General features: G+C 36.9%; 2 protein-coding genes across 4 annotated transcripts in view; both read right to left on the bottom strand.

The window, feature by feature from the left end:
- Window positions 1–1,659: 1,659 nt before the first annotated feature.
- Window positions 1,660–7,459, bottom strand: LOC149018874 (uncharacterized). 3 transcript variants are annotated; one of them, XM_089154443.1, is made up of 5 exons: window positions 7,397–7,459; window positions 3,593–3,660; window positions 2,201–2,285; window positions 1,935–2,022; window positions 1,660–1,751 (listed from the first exon to the last, which is right to left on the bottom strand). In XM_089154443.1, the coding sequence occupies exons 1-5, from the start codon at window positions 7,448–7,450 to the stop codon at window positions 1,717–1,719; spliced, it is 330 nt and encodes a 109-aa protein (XP_089010569.1). In that variant the 5' UTR covers window positions 7,451–7,459; the 3' UTR covers window positions 1,660–1,716. The 3 variants fall into 3 exon arrangements, 1 of the variants encoding a protein (XP_089010569.1); XR_016173197.1 differs by lacking the exon at window positions 7,397–7,459 and having other exon boundaries at window positions 2,171–2,285; window positions 3,593–3,800; XR_016173198.1 differs by lacking the exon at window positions 7,397–7,459 and having other exon boundaries at window positions 1,935–2,016; window positions 2,171–2,285; window positions 3,593–3,800.
- Window positions 7,460–10,263: 2,804 nt separating this feature from the next.
- LOC149018872 (uncharacterized) overlaps window positions 10,264–13,372 on the bottom strand; it is a 47,143-nt gene continuing 44,034 nt past the window's right edge. The window contains exons 10-11 of the mRNA XM_089154000.1: window positions 11,217–13,318; window positions 10,264–10,728 (exon numbers count right to left, since the gene is read on the bottom strand). Of these exons, the coding sequence (XP_089010126.1) occupies window positions 10,264–10,728; window positions 11,217–13,318 (2,567 nt within the window). The remainder of the gene's footprint in view (window positions 10,729–11,216; window positions 13,319–13,372) is intronic.

The following is a 13,372-nucleotide window of genomic DNA, read 5'->3' as shown; positions in this document are numbered from 1 at the left end:
AGTATTAGAGCTTTTTGCCAATAGAAAGCTGTACAAGGTATAGTAGAAGGAGTTACCTTTGATTGTTTAAACACTTTTTTATATCTCGAGTCCCAAATATGGTAACAAGTGATAAACAAAACAGACATGAGTCCATTCAAAAGCTTAGATCAGAGCCAAGTGTTGGGAAAAAAATACTGATAGACTGTTCACTCTTTTCCCACCTATGTAAAAGATTGACAGAGAAAAACTTCATGAATAAGTACCAGGGGAGTAAAGCCTGTGTGAGGCTCACGTGAACAATACTTGTATGGGACACACATGAAAGATAACAAACCAAATAATCACAAAAGAAACACAGACACAACAATATACGTGGTTTGGCTTTGCCTACATCCACGGGCATAATGAGACTTTTCACTATGAAAAAGTTGATATACAATACTAGTACAATACTTGGATTTATAACCAAACCTAATCCTGTATCCAAAATTAGATACCCTTGTACACCCTCTCTCAACTTACACTCCTCTCTCAACTTACACTCTCAACCCTTGAAGAGTTTCAAACCCACTACTCCAACATAGAAAGCACTTCACACAGCTCTCAGAACTCTGAACTTAATGAGTACTCTTGCCCCCTTATTCCTCTCTCCTTAAGCAACCCCCCTCCCACCCCTATTTATAGATGGAGAGGGGGATGTTAAACAGAGAAAATGGACGTTTCTTATCTCCTTTGTCATTTTGTCAAAGGAGGTGCCATCCTCATTAAGGGTTTGTCACCCATATGAGATTTAGAGAGATCGAGAGAGATCGAGAGAGAGAGAGAGAGAGAGAGAGAGAGAGAGAGAGATTTCCTCCCTTTCACTTTGTCAAATATAGTGGCTGTGAGCGAAATCTCATTTTCCACATTTTTGATGATTATTTGTCACTTTATGGGAGGACTCCACACCAAGAAAGTGGTAGACCTGTGAAAAAACATGAAACAAAGAACAAAAGAAACCTTATTTATTCTGTTAATCAAAACCACCAAAAAAATAGGTTCAACCAGGAACACCTACTTGTTCTTGATCTTGCTAAGTTGGTTGATGGCTTCCCAACAAAATGCATGATAGAACAATATCCAACACCAATTGACTTCCTTGTGCTATTGATGGAATCTGCGATTCCTGATGACCATACCATATCAAAAAACTATTACAAGAAACATCAGATCCGTTAGCCCATATAAACATTACAAGTAGAGGAATTGTTAAAAAAATAAAAATGCCACAAAGCACCATCTCTCCTAATTTGTGATAGATCTCAGAGAAAAGGATGCAAAAGAGGGTTGGCCTTGGAGATGGACAGGGCTATATGTCTTCTCAAAGTTTTCAGTAAAGAAAATCAAATAAACGCAAAAAGAAAAAGCACCTGCAAGCAAAGAAGACGAGAGCATAGAAGAGGAGCCATATATTAAGGCAGGCTATATACAATAACTTAGTTGTCTATGGTGTGATTACAAAGGGCCATGAGTTAATTAACAATCACAAACAATAGTTGCTTGAAATCCAAACCATGATCATCCAGCTCTGAAAAATAGATTTCCCACTATTACTAGCACTATCAAGAGACTACAGCCCAAGTTACTCCCAATCTCCCAACTTGATTCCTTACCTTTTTTCACAATCTATCCCTTTGCCTAACATTTTAGTTGAGGCTCTTGCTAGTCTTGAAACTCAGACCACCTTGTCATTCCTTACATAAAACAGCTTCCCAAGTTCGGCCATACACCTAAAAATTGCAAAACAAATTAGTCATTCACCATTACATGTAACACAATCATGTTTATGCAAACTGAAAATCATGGATCACATGCATTGGGATTTGTCTTAGGTACCTTAGAAGGATTAGTCTAACAAAGTTACAGTAGCCTCTATAATTCATCAGAATCATATCCAAGGTGTATAATTTAACCTTCATTGAAAGAAAAGCAGGGAGTTAGGCCTTGGGTGAGCAACTCTGCAGTTGAATAAATTACCCTGGTAGTATCCTTGCTCTGTAACTAATATTTTTGCAAAGTAATCAAAATGCATTTTTTATGAAAAAGAAATATTGAGAAAATGAAAATTTGATCCAACAACATTTGGATGGCTATCAAGATACAATTTAGAGGGAATCAAATGTAAGAACAAATTGTTTTTCAGCCATACTCTGCTCCATTATTCATTGAAGCAACGTACCAAAGTAGAAGCATTTCCATTCTTATTTTCTACTACCAATCCCATCTTTATCAGCATACTGAAATGTAGAAACTGGAACAGAGGCCTACACAAATCCAATTTGAGGAATCAAACAGAAGAAATACTAATAGGATGCATTACTAGATTAATATTGGAATTACTTGAAAAAGAATTACAGCAAGAAACTAAAGATAGACCTGGTTTTGATGGTGCTAGTCACCCCCTACACCTCACAGTGTCCTCGGCCAAAGCCTGCCCAAAACTTGCATAAAACATCTTATGCCTCTTCTCACATATTCCCCCCCCCCCAAAAAAAAAAAAAAAGTAGTTGGTAGTTATAATCCCATTCTCTCCCCTCCACATGGCATACTCCCAGGTTCCTAACAGCCTCCAACACTAGTGTCATCTCAAGTTCTACCTACTTAGGGTCTCAAATCTGGAACCACAGTGCGTCAAAGAATGTAACTTGCAACAAATGAGACACAAATCCATTATTGCTCAATCAAGAGGAAGAAAAGAAGACAATATCTCTCAACAGCATCTGTGAAACTGTGGGACTGCTCAAATGTAAAATTTAGAAAAGAAAAGATTACCTATAAAATAAGACAGATAAGTACACGACAACGTGTGCAGTCACTTCATTAACCTGTTGGTGAAGTGAACCGTCGATCAGAAATTGAAATGTAGAAATTAAATATCGTTCATATTTACAAAATTAACTGAACCCACTGTTTGGTATGCATACTGTTAAAAACCTCTGCAGCTTTCTTCCATCTCTTGCTTCATCCAATTTCTTTCTTCAAACAACTCTTCCTTCATTTGGTTTCTTTATTCTGCAACTCTTCATCTTTTTCTTTCTTTTATAATTTCTTCCTTCAACTCGGCCACTTGACAGTCTCCAACTTCACGTTATGGTGCATTTTTGTTAGACAAAGTTCTCTGGGCTTCAACTCCAAGTGCTTTGTCATTTCTTATTTCTCCTAACAGTTGGATTCAATACGTACATGAACATTAAGGAAGTTTCCTTATGTCATTTCTCTCTTTGAGCGGCAAATCTTAAATTCTCTCAAAGCATACTACGAAGATATATCCTACGATGTTTGTGTAGCACACATAGAGATTTCAAATATTGGCACACTTTGATTTGTGAAATAGATCATAAATTCTTGAACATTCATTAATAAGCAATGTATAAACAACAGAGGGAAAAAAGAAAAGAAAAAAGAGGGCCATGACCACATTATATATGCATGAATTGAGAAATGCTCTATAAATTAAGCTGCTGGACTTTTTCCTACCTCAAGTTGCATTAACATATTAAAAAGGGACTGTATTAAGGATAACTTCTTATTTTCATTCTTTTTCTTCAAGACTTTTTGTCAATTCTCCTACCTCACTCTGCAGCTCCAAATCTTCCACAGAAAGGCAACAGATTTTCTACTTGAGGTCCCATTTAATTCCTGCCAAACACACTTGTCATAACTATCTTTTATTGAAGTAGTTCAAAATATGTGTCAACCAGTCATGTTATAAACAGAGAGTCAGTCTGAAAAAGATTACATATTATTGAACTAAATTCCAAATTCCTTCAGCTGGAAAAAGGGGGGGGGGAGGGGGAAAAGTAAAGAAAACAATATTAAGAGAACTACTGGCTTGGATTGGTTAACATAGTGATCCTTTCGGTTATCATCTCTTTTGTTAAGCCCCATAGATCACGTTGGTATGTTTTGTGGACGATTTGTTTGTGTTTGGACATGCAAACAACTCTTTGATTGCTGTGCTAGACTCCCTTCTACAGAAGTCTTCAATTTATTTTGTTGACTGCACTGTTGAGCTGAGATCAGAATTGAGATCCTTATTGAATGTTAATAAGGTTTTTTCCTTTTGGTTATTTGGGGGTGCTCTTATCTTCTAAAAGACTACACATCTTAAATCCTACATTAATCATGGGAAGTCTTTCAATTTATTTTGTTAACTGCACTGTTGAGCTGAGATTGGAATTGAGCTCCTTATTAAATGTTAATGAGGGCTTTTCCTTTTGGTTATTTGGGGTTGCTGTTGTCTTCTAAAAGACTACACATCTTAAATTTTGATGTACTTCTGGAGAAGGTGAATTCTAAACTTGTCACTTTCTATGCTTGGTCTCTTGCATATGCTGGCAGACTTACCTTGCTTCAATTGGTGATTATGGGCATTATAAGCTACTGGATGAATGTGTTTTATATCTCTACCATTATCCTCAGGAAACTTGAGCAGAAGATGTGCCGTTTCCTATGGTGGAGCCATGCTGAAACTCGGTGCTGTGGTCTGATTGGTTCTACAGATATATTCATGAATCCACTAAAAGACTAACCATCTTGATAAAACAAAATTCATGTTTGTGCCTAGAAAAAGCATGTCTCTATTCCACCCAAAAAAGGGTGTAAAATCAGATATGCTCATTAATATGCTCATTCCTCTCATGACCATACCAAGGCCCAAAAGGTTGTACCGAAGGATGATATGCTAAATCTGAAATGAATTTATGGTGTTGTTGGGGGCAGCCCCGGCAGGGAGCACAAATGAATGAAAACACACTCATGCTTCAATTCTTCATCAGCAAATAGATTCTAGCATGAGAGAAGCACTTGTACAAAAACTGGTGTCAAGAAGCACATACATAGACAAAAGCTGTATAAGGCTTGATCATACATGTTAATTGCTAAGCTAGGAAACTTTATGAACTCCAACGGAATTACTATAATAATGATGTATGAACATTGGGAGTTGATCCACTGAAACTTGAGATTTAAAGAACTTAGGAATATTGGTCATTAAATTTCATAACCATGATCACCTAGGAACATAAGGATACCATGCCCATTTTCCATGGTTAATGTCATAGGAGAAGCTTTGAGGAATGGTGTATTTGTTCCAGGATTCTCGTGTTAAAAGTCATTCTACAATGGAGTGCAAATAATTGCTCTGTAGAGCAGAAGCTTTGGAAGGGGATCAGGAAATCACTTGAAACCGTAATACCAAAAATGGGAACCATGCGTAATTGCAATAGCATTAGTTACTCAAATGTCCAAAACCTTCACAGAAGCCCAAAGGCTAAAGGAAAGAAAGAAAGAAAAAAGTTTCGTAATTGAAAAATCAAAATTCTTTAACCAGTTTGATGTCTGAACAACAAAAAAAGAAATAATGGAAATGCCATTCAAATCTAAAGTTTGCTGTGTACTTCTTTTCCACAGTGGTTCTTCACAGAAGAACTTGTTGAGTTTTAGAGCCAATTCAAAGAAAAAAACTATAGAATTCATAGATCTACTCAGTTTAAATGCAATAAAGTCAGGTTCATTTGAAATAGTGGCAGAATGAATAAACTTGTCAAGACAAAGCCATTTGTGACTTTGAGCACCCAACATCAATCAAGAGCTTTTTTGGATCCATATCAGTTAGGCCATGTAAGAAACATTTAGTTCCAATGATTTCTTTGACTTTGTAAGATCTAGTAATTGTTTCCAAGGATATATCAACCTAACATCCAATACTTCCACTTGATTATTGCCAACTTGAATTTCAGTTAGCTTCTTGCAGTGCTTAGCTTTCAACCTCTATAAGTTTTCTATGTTTGACAAATTTGGTAATATTTTCAATGACTCACACTCAGTTATGTCCAACTCCTCCAAGGATTCCAATGTGCCAACACCCTGATTCTTGCTAAGATTCCTGCACTTCCTAATCTAAAGATTTTGTAACTTTTTAAGGCTATCAGATCTTGTAATCTTCTTAAGGTCTCGCATCCTATAATGCTGAAACATGTCAAGAATCCCAATCTGTCAACTCCATGAATCTTGGTTAGAATCACACAACCTTCAGTACGTAGCCCATTCAACATTCTCAAGTTTAATGGATCCGGTAATCATTCTAAAGACCCATATGGATTCCAACCATTGGGCGATTAGGTACAAAAGAGAGGTATTTGCCTAGCTTCTCAATCTGAATTATGCCACAAAGAGGGAGAGGAATTTTCTTATGTTTTTGTGGTGTGCCTTAACTCTCAAGAAATATGGAAGGGGTTGTTTTAATATTCCTTAGGTATCTCATTTGATGAGCAATGTGGTTTGTGGAAATCAAGGAATATGAAGTCCTCTCCACATAGTGTTTTGCTTAGGGTTTCATTCTTGTTTCCTATTATGTTTGGTTATGACGTAATAATTGGCGGCATGAGGGAAAGAATGGGCGAGAGTAGTTGGGTGCTCAGGACTGTGGTAAATGAAATAAAGGGTGGTAGTTTCTTGTTAAAAGGGAGACCATTGCCTGTGCATGATCTCATGCTCACTTATTGTCTTGCACTGGTGTTGCATCCAGATAACATGAGGAGACCCGAAGAGCTACCTGTTGGTGCAAACCTTGCTAGGGTGGATCAAGATTGAAAAGATGGAAGCTCAAAATGTAATCGGGGAAGTGCAGGTTCAGGTGGTGTATTTAGAGAGGGAAATGCACACATTGTGCATGTGTTCTGCCTCTTTATTGGTTTGGAGAACCAGCTTTAATGGAAAAGTTGCAGCTGTTATGAGGGGTTTTGAGGTAGCAAACGAGTTTGGTTGTTTGAATCAGAAAAGGATGCATTGGGCTTGCCTAGGTTCTGGTTTCCCACCTAGATTTTTTGTGTTTGTTTTGTAGTTGCTGATGGCAGTGCTTGTACATTTCCTATAACATCTTTTTAATCTTTTAATACCATTGATCTTTTAACTAAAAAGACGATAAGGATTCCAACTAGTTCAACACCAACAATCTCATTTAAATTCTTGCAATTTTTTAGTATGTATAATACTCAACTTTTAATTGCGTAATCTTTTCAAAAATATTAAGCTGAACAGGGGTGTTTGGTAACCAATCACTCCTAGATGGTTTTCACCAAGGAGGCAGAATATAAAAGCAGTAGAAAATCAAAGTAGCAGGAGTTACCTTCAATTGATTAAACAGTTTTTTATATCTGAGAGTCCCAAATACATTAACAAGTGATAACCAAAACAGATATTAACCAGTCAAACAGTTTTTGGCCAGAGCCAGGAAAGCATCAGACCTGTAAACATGCATGAATAAGAACACAATAGAAACCTTATTTATTCTGTTAATCAAAACCACCAAACAATAGGTGCAACCATGAACACCAACTTGTTCTTGATGTTGCTCAGTTGGTTAATGGCTTACCAATAAAATGCATGATAGGATAATAGCCAATGCCAATTGAGATCCTGATGGCATCAATGGAATCTGATGATTCCCAATGACCACACCATATCTGAGAAAACTGGCACAAGAAACATCGATCCAATTCGTTCGCTGATAAACATTATAAGAAGAGGAAATAAGATTTCCATTGTTAAGAAAACCAAGTGCCAATGGAGCATCATCTCTCGCGATTTGTGATAAGTCATAGAGAAAAGGATGCAAAGAGGGTTGGCCTTAGAGAGAGACAGGGCTATGGGTTCTAAAATTTTTGAAAAAGAAAATAAAGTAAAAGAAAAAAGAAAAAGTACCTCCAAGTAAAGATGATGAGAGCATGGAAGAGGAGGCATATATTAATGCAGGCTATATACAACAGCTCTCAGTTGTCATGGTGTGATAAAAATTGCCATGAGTTAGTGATAACAATCACCATCAGAAGTTGTGCTTGGTATCAGAATCATGATCATCTAGCCCTGAAAAAAAGATTCCCCCCATTACTTGCACTACAAAGGGACTAAAACCCGAGTTACTCTCAATCTAACCCAACCTTATCACTTACTCAAAAATCTTCTGTGTCCACTTTGTTGATATGCATTAACTTCTTCAAAACCATTGCTTTCCCAGTAATCAGAAGAGCCTTATAACAAGACCAAAAGAGATGGACTGCCCAACATTCAAGCTAAGGCTCTTACTGGTGTTGCAACTCAATCCACATTGTCATCCCTTACAAAAGAAAACTTCCCTAGATAGGCCATACACCTAAAATTCACAAACCAAATTAGTCATTCATCGTTAAATGTAACAAAGTCATGTTTATGCAAACTGAAAAATCATGGATCACATGCACTGGGAATCGAGTACCCTTTGGATTTATGTTAGGGACCTTAGAAAATTAGTCTAACAGATTTTGATGGCTCAGAAATATGAAATTCAAAGCTTGAATAGAGTTACAGCAGCCTCTATATTTCATCCAAATTATATCCAAGGTGTATAATTTAACCTTTGCTGAAAGAAAAGCAGAGAGTCAGGCCTTGAGCGAGCAACTTTGCAGTTGAATATATTTCCCAGGTAGAGTCCTTGCTCTGTAACATTGATTTTTGCAAAGTAATGATAATGTATTTTTCATGAAAAGAAATATTTAGAAGATGAAAATTTCTTCCAACAACATTTTGGATAGCCACAAACCAAAAAAATGCCTTTCAATTCATATTTTCTACCACCAACCCCAACTCTTATTAGCATAATGACATGTAGAAACTGAAACAGAGGCCTACACATGATCAACCTGGCGAATGAACGTCAATATATAAGAACAAAAATATAACATGGAAAACTAGTGTCTTCTACCTACTTAGGGTCTCAAATCTGGAACCGCATTGTTTGAAGTGAACATAATATACAACAAATAACATAGAAATCAATAATTCTTTGATTTCTCTTAACCACATTAATGAAACTATAGGACTGCTCCAATTTGGATCCATCACATCCAATTGAATGCCACTAGGGGGAGGGAGAGACCTGTGAAATTTGGAGAAAAGGATTACCTGTAAAATAAGGGAGAGGAGTATTAGACAACTTGTACAGCCACTTCAATAACCTGTTGGTTAAATGAAGCATCAATCACAATTCGTTAGACAAGAATTGCAATAGCAATCATAGAGATGTAAAAATTAATAGTGTTTATCATAACAGAATAAATTGTATACAGTGAGTTATTAGTCATGAGTAGTGTAAATCTTTAAAATTATGATTGCATATGCCATACTATTAAAAGTCTACGCAGTTTTCTTCCATCTCTAGCATCATCCAGTTTCTTTTTTTTTGACAACTTTTCATTTCTTTATCCAGCAACTCATCATTTTTCTTTCATTTGTTATTTCTTCCTTCAATTTGGTCACTTGACACTACCTTCGTGTTATGGTGCATTTTTGTAAGATAAAGTTTCTCCAGGCATACTCCAACTTCAAGTGCTTTCTGATTTCTGATTTCTTATTTCTCCTGGCAGTTTGATTCAAAACCTACATGAACATTAAGGAAGTTCCATTCTCATTTGAGTCCATAATCTCAAACTGATTTCTTTTTCTTTTTTTACAAAAAAATAGTAAACTGTGTTGAGAAGAGTCTACCTTTAACAGCTGTTCATTTGAACAATGAGAAAAGCAGGTCTTGCAAGAAGACAGGTAGAGGACAAAACTAAATAGTAACGTTGATAACAGTTGATTTCCCTGCAAAATGTAACATACACTTGGCAATTTTATGAGATTTTTCTTGTCATTCTTTCTTTAATGAGTTCAGCACTGTTTATAATACATCTTCAACTCCAAATTTTCCACAGAAAAGCAAGAGATTTTCTACTTGGGGTCCCATATATTCCTGCCAAAAACACCTGTCATAACTATCATCATATTGAAATGGTTTAAAATGTGCCTACCAGTCATACTAAAAACAGAGAGTGAGTCTGGAAAAGACTACACGTTATTGAACTAAAATTCCAAATTCATTAGCCATTTTGAAGTCTGAACAACCAAAAAACATAACAGCAATGCCATTCACGGAATGCTAATGTGTACTTCTCTATGGTGTTTTTCCACAGAAGAACTCATTTGGGTCTTAGAACCGATTCTCAAGAATGGGAGAGAAAAAAAAATCTACAGAATACACAAATCAATTTAAAAGCAGATGAAGCCAGATTTTGTAGAGACAGAGGCAAACGTACCTTGAACAAATTTTTCATGACAAAGCCAGTTGGAACTTTAAGCACCCACCATCAATCAAGAGTTTTATTCGATCATTATCAGTTAGGTCTGTGCAAGGCACACCATTTAGTTTCTTCAATTCGTTTGACTTTACACAATTTGGTAATTCTTCCAAGGATATACACCCCTAACATCCAACTCTATCAAAGATCCCAATGGATTATGACCAGCTTGAATCGCAGTCAGCTTCCTGCACTCCTTGGCAATCAGTGTCTCTAAGTTTTTCAACTTAGAAAGATCAGGTGATATTTCCAAGGACTCACACCCAGTTATGCTCAAATATGTCAAGGATTCCAATGTGTCAACTCCCTGGATCTCGGTAAGATTCTTATAGCCTTCAATATATAATTTGGTCAACTTTTTCATGTTTGATAGATCAGGAAATATTTCCAAGGAGTCATTCCCAATAATTTGCAAACTCTCCAGGGATTCCAACTTGTCAACACTCTGAATCATGGTAAGATACTTACAGCCGTCAATACTTAATGCCATCAACCCTTTGAACTTTGACAAATCCGGTGATACTCGCAAGGATTCACACCCAACTATGGCCAACTACATCAAGGATTCCAATGTCTCAAATTCCTGAATCTCTATAAGATTCCCGCAGTCTCTAACATTTAGAGATTCCAACCTTTCAAGGCTAGACAGATCTGGTAATCTTGTTAAGGACTCGCATTCAACAATTTCCAAATCTGTCAAGAATCCCTAACTATCAACTCCATGAATCTCTGTTAGAATCTTACAACCTTCAATATGTCGCCACTTCAACCTATCAATTTTGACAGATCCGTTAAGCTTTTTAAGGACTCACAGCCACTTAAATGCAAACTATGTAAGGACTCCAATCTATCAACTCCATGAATCTCGGATAGAATCTTACAACCTTCAATATATAGCCATGCCAAGCTTTTCAAATTTGATAAATCCGGTAAGCTTTCTAAGGACTCACAGCCACTTATATGCAAATTAGATAAGGACTCCAATTTGTCAACTCTGTGAATCTCGGATAAAATCTTACAACCTTTAATATATAGCCACACCAAGCTTTTCAGATTTGACAAATCCGGTAAGCTTTCTATAGACTCACAGCCACTTACAAGCAAACCATGTAAGGACTCCAATCCGTCAATTCCATGAATCTCGGTTAGAATCTTACAACCTTCAATATGTAGTTCCTCCAACCTTTTCAAATTTGACAAATCCGATAAGATTTTTAAGGACTCACAACCACCTATATGCAAATTAGATAAGGATTCCAATCCGTCAACTCCGTGAATCTCAGATAGAATCTTACAACCTTCAATATGTAGCTGCTCCAAACTTTTCAAATTTGACAAATCCAATAAGCTTTTTAAGGACTCACAACCACCTATATGCATATTAGATAAGGACTCCAATCCATCAAATCCGTTAATCTCGATTAGATTGTTGCAGCCTCCAATATGTAGCTGCTCCAACTCTCTCAAATTTGACAGATCGGGTAAGTTTTCTAAGGACTCACAACAACTTATACGGAAATAAGATAAGGACTCCAATCCGTCAATTCCATGAATCTCCGTTAGATCGCTGCAGCCTTCAATATGTAGTTCCTTTAACCTCTTCAATGTTGACAGATCCGGTAAGCTTTCTATGGACTCACAGCCACTTACAAGCAAACCGTGTAATGACTCCAATCCTTCAATTCCGTGAATCTCAGTCAGAATCTTACAACCTTCAATATGTAGTTCCTCCAACCTTTTCAAATTTGACAAATCCAATAAGCTTTTTAAGGACTCACAACCACCTATATGCAAATTAGATAAGGACTCCAGTCGGTCAACTCCATTAATCTCGGTTAGATTGTTGCAGCCTCCAATATGTAGCTGCTCCAACTCTCTCAAATTTGACAGATCGGGTAAACTTTCTAAGGACTCACAGCAATTTATACGGAAATAAGATAAGGACTCCAATCCGTCAATTCCATGAATCTCCGTTAGATCGCTGCAGCCTTCAATATATAGTTCCTTTAACCTCTTCAATGTTGACAAATCCAGTAAGCTTTCTATGGACTCACAGCCACTTACAAGCAAACCGTGTAAGGACTCCAATCCGTCAATTCCGTGAATCTCGGTTAGAATCTTACAACCTTCAATATGTAGTTCCTCCAACCTTTTCAAATTTGACAAATCCGATAAGATTTTTAAGGACTCACAACCACCTATGTGCAAATTAGATAAGGATTCCAATCTGTCAACTCCGTGAATCTTGAATAGAATCTTACAACCTTCAATATGTAGCTGCTCCAACCTTTTCAAATTTGACAAATCCGATAAGCTTTTTAAGGACTCACAGCCACCTATATGCAAATTAGATAAGAACTCCAATCCGTCAACTCCGTGAATCTCGGTAAGATTGTTGCAGCCTCCAATATGTAGCTGCTCCAACTCTCTCAAATTTGACAGATCGGGTAAGCTTTCTAAGGACTCACACCAACTTATACACAAACCAGATAAGGACTCCAATCTGTCAATTCCATGAATCTTGGTTAGATCGTTGCAGCCTTCAATATGTAGTTCCTCTAACCTCTTCAATTTTGACAGATCCGTTAAGCTTTTTAAGGACTCACAACCACCTATATACAAATTAGATAAGGACTCCAATCCGTCAACTCCGTGAATCTCGGATAGAATCTTACAACCTTCAATATGTAGCTGCTCCAACCTTTTCAAATTTGACAAATCCGGTAAGCTTTCTAAGGACTCAAAGCCACCTATATGCAAACTTTGTAAGGACTCCAATCTGTCAACTCCATGAATCTCGGTTAGATTGTTGCAGCCTTCAATATGAAGATAACCCAACTTTTTGAAGAGAGACACATCGGGTAATCTTTTCAAGTGATTGAATCTACTAATCTCCAGATGCTCTAAGAATTCACAGCAACTGATATTCAATTCCTCAATCTCATCCAGATTCTCGTGACCTTCAATAGAAAGATGCTTTAACGTCTTGGCGTTTGACAAATCAGCTAGTGATTTTTCCAAGGCTTTACAGCGACGGATTTTCAACACCTCTAAGTTCTCCAATCCATTGATGCCATTAATCTCTAATAGATTCTTGCATTCTTCTATACGCAATCTTCGCAAGGATCCCAATCTATCAAGGCCTGAAATTTCGGTTAAGTTATCCAGCTTATCAATATCTAAATTCTTCAACCTGT

The sequence above is a fragment of the Hakea prostrata genome, chromosome 4 (genome assembly GCF_041222555.1).
Source record: "Hakea prostrata isolate BN-2017 chromosome 4, UWA_Hpros_2, whole genome shotgun sequence".
In the NCBI taxonomy this organism is placed as follows: Eukaryota; Viridiplantae; Streptophyta; class Magnoliopsida; order Proteales; family Proteaceae; genus Hakea; species Hakea prostrata.
This window is presented reverse-complemented; position numbering and strand designations above follow the sequence as displayed.

Coding starts and splice junctions, on each gene's coding strand:
- LOC149018874 (XM_089154443.1), bottom strand. CDS start 7,450: ATGCCATCAGGATCTCAATTGGCATTGGCTATTATCCTATCATGCATT. Junction 3,661..7,396: donor TCCTATCATGCATTTTATTG/GTAAGCCATTAA, acceptor TGTGTTTGGCAG/GAATTAAATGGGACCTCAAG. Junction 1,752..1,934: donor CTGCTTTTCTTTCAATGAAG/GTTAAATTATAC, acceptor TGCAATTTTTAG/GTGTATGGCCGAACTTGGGA.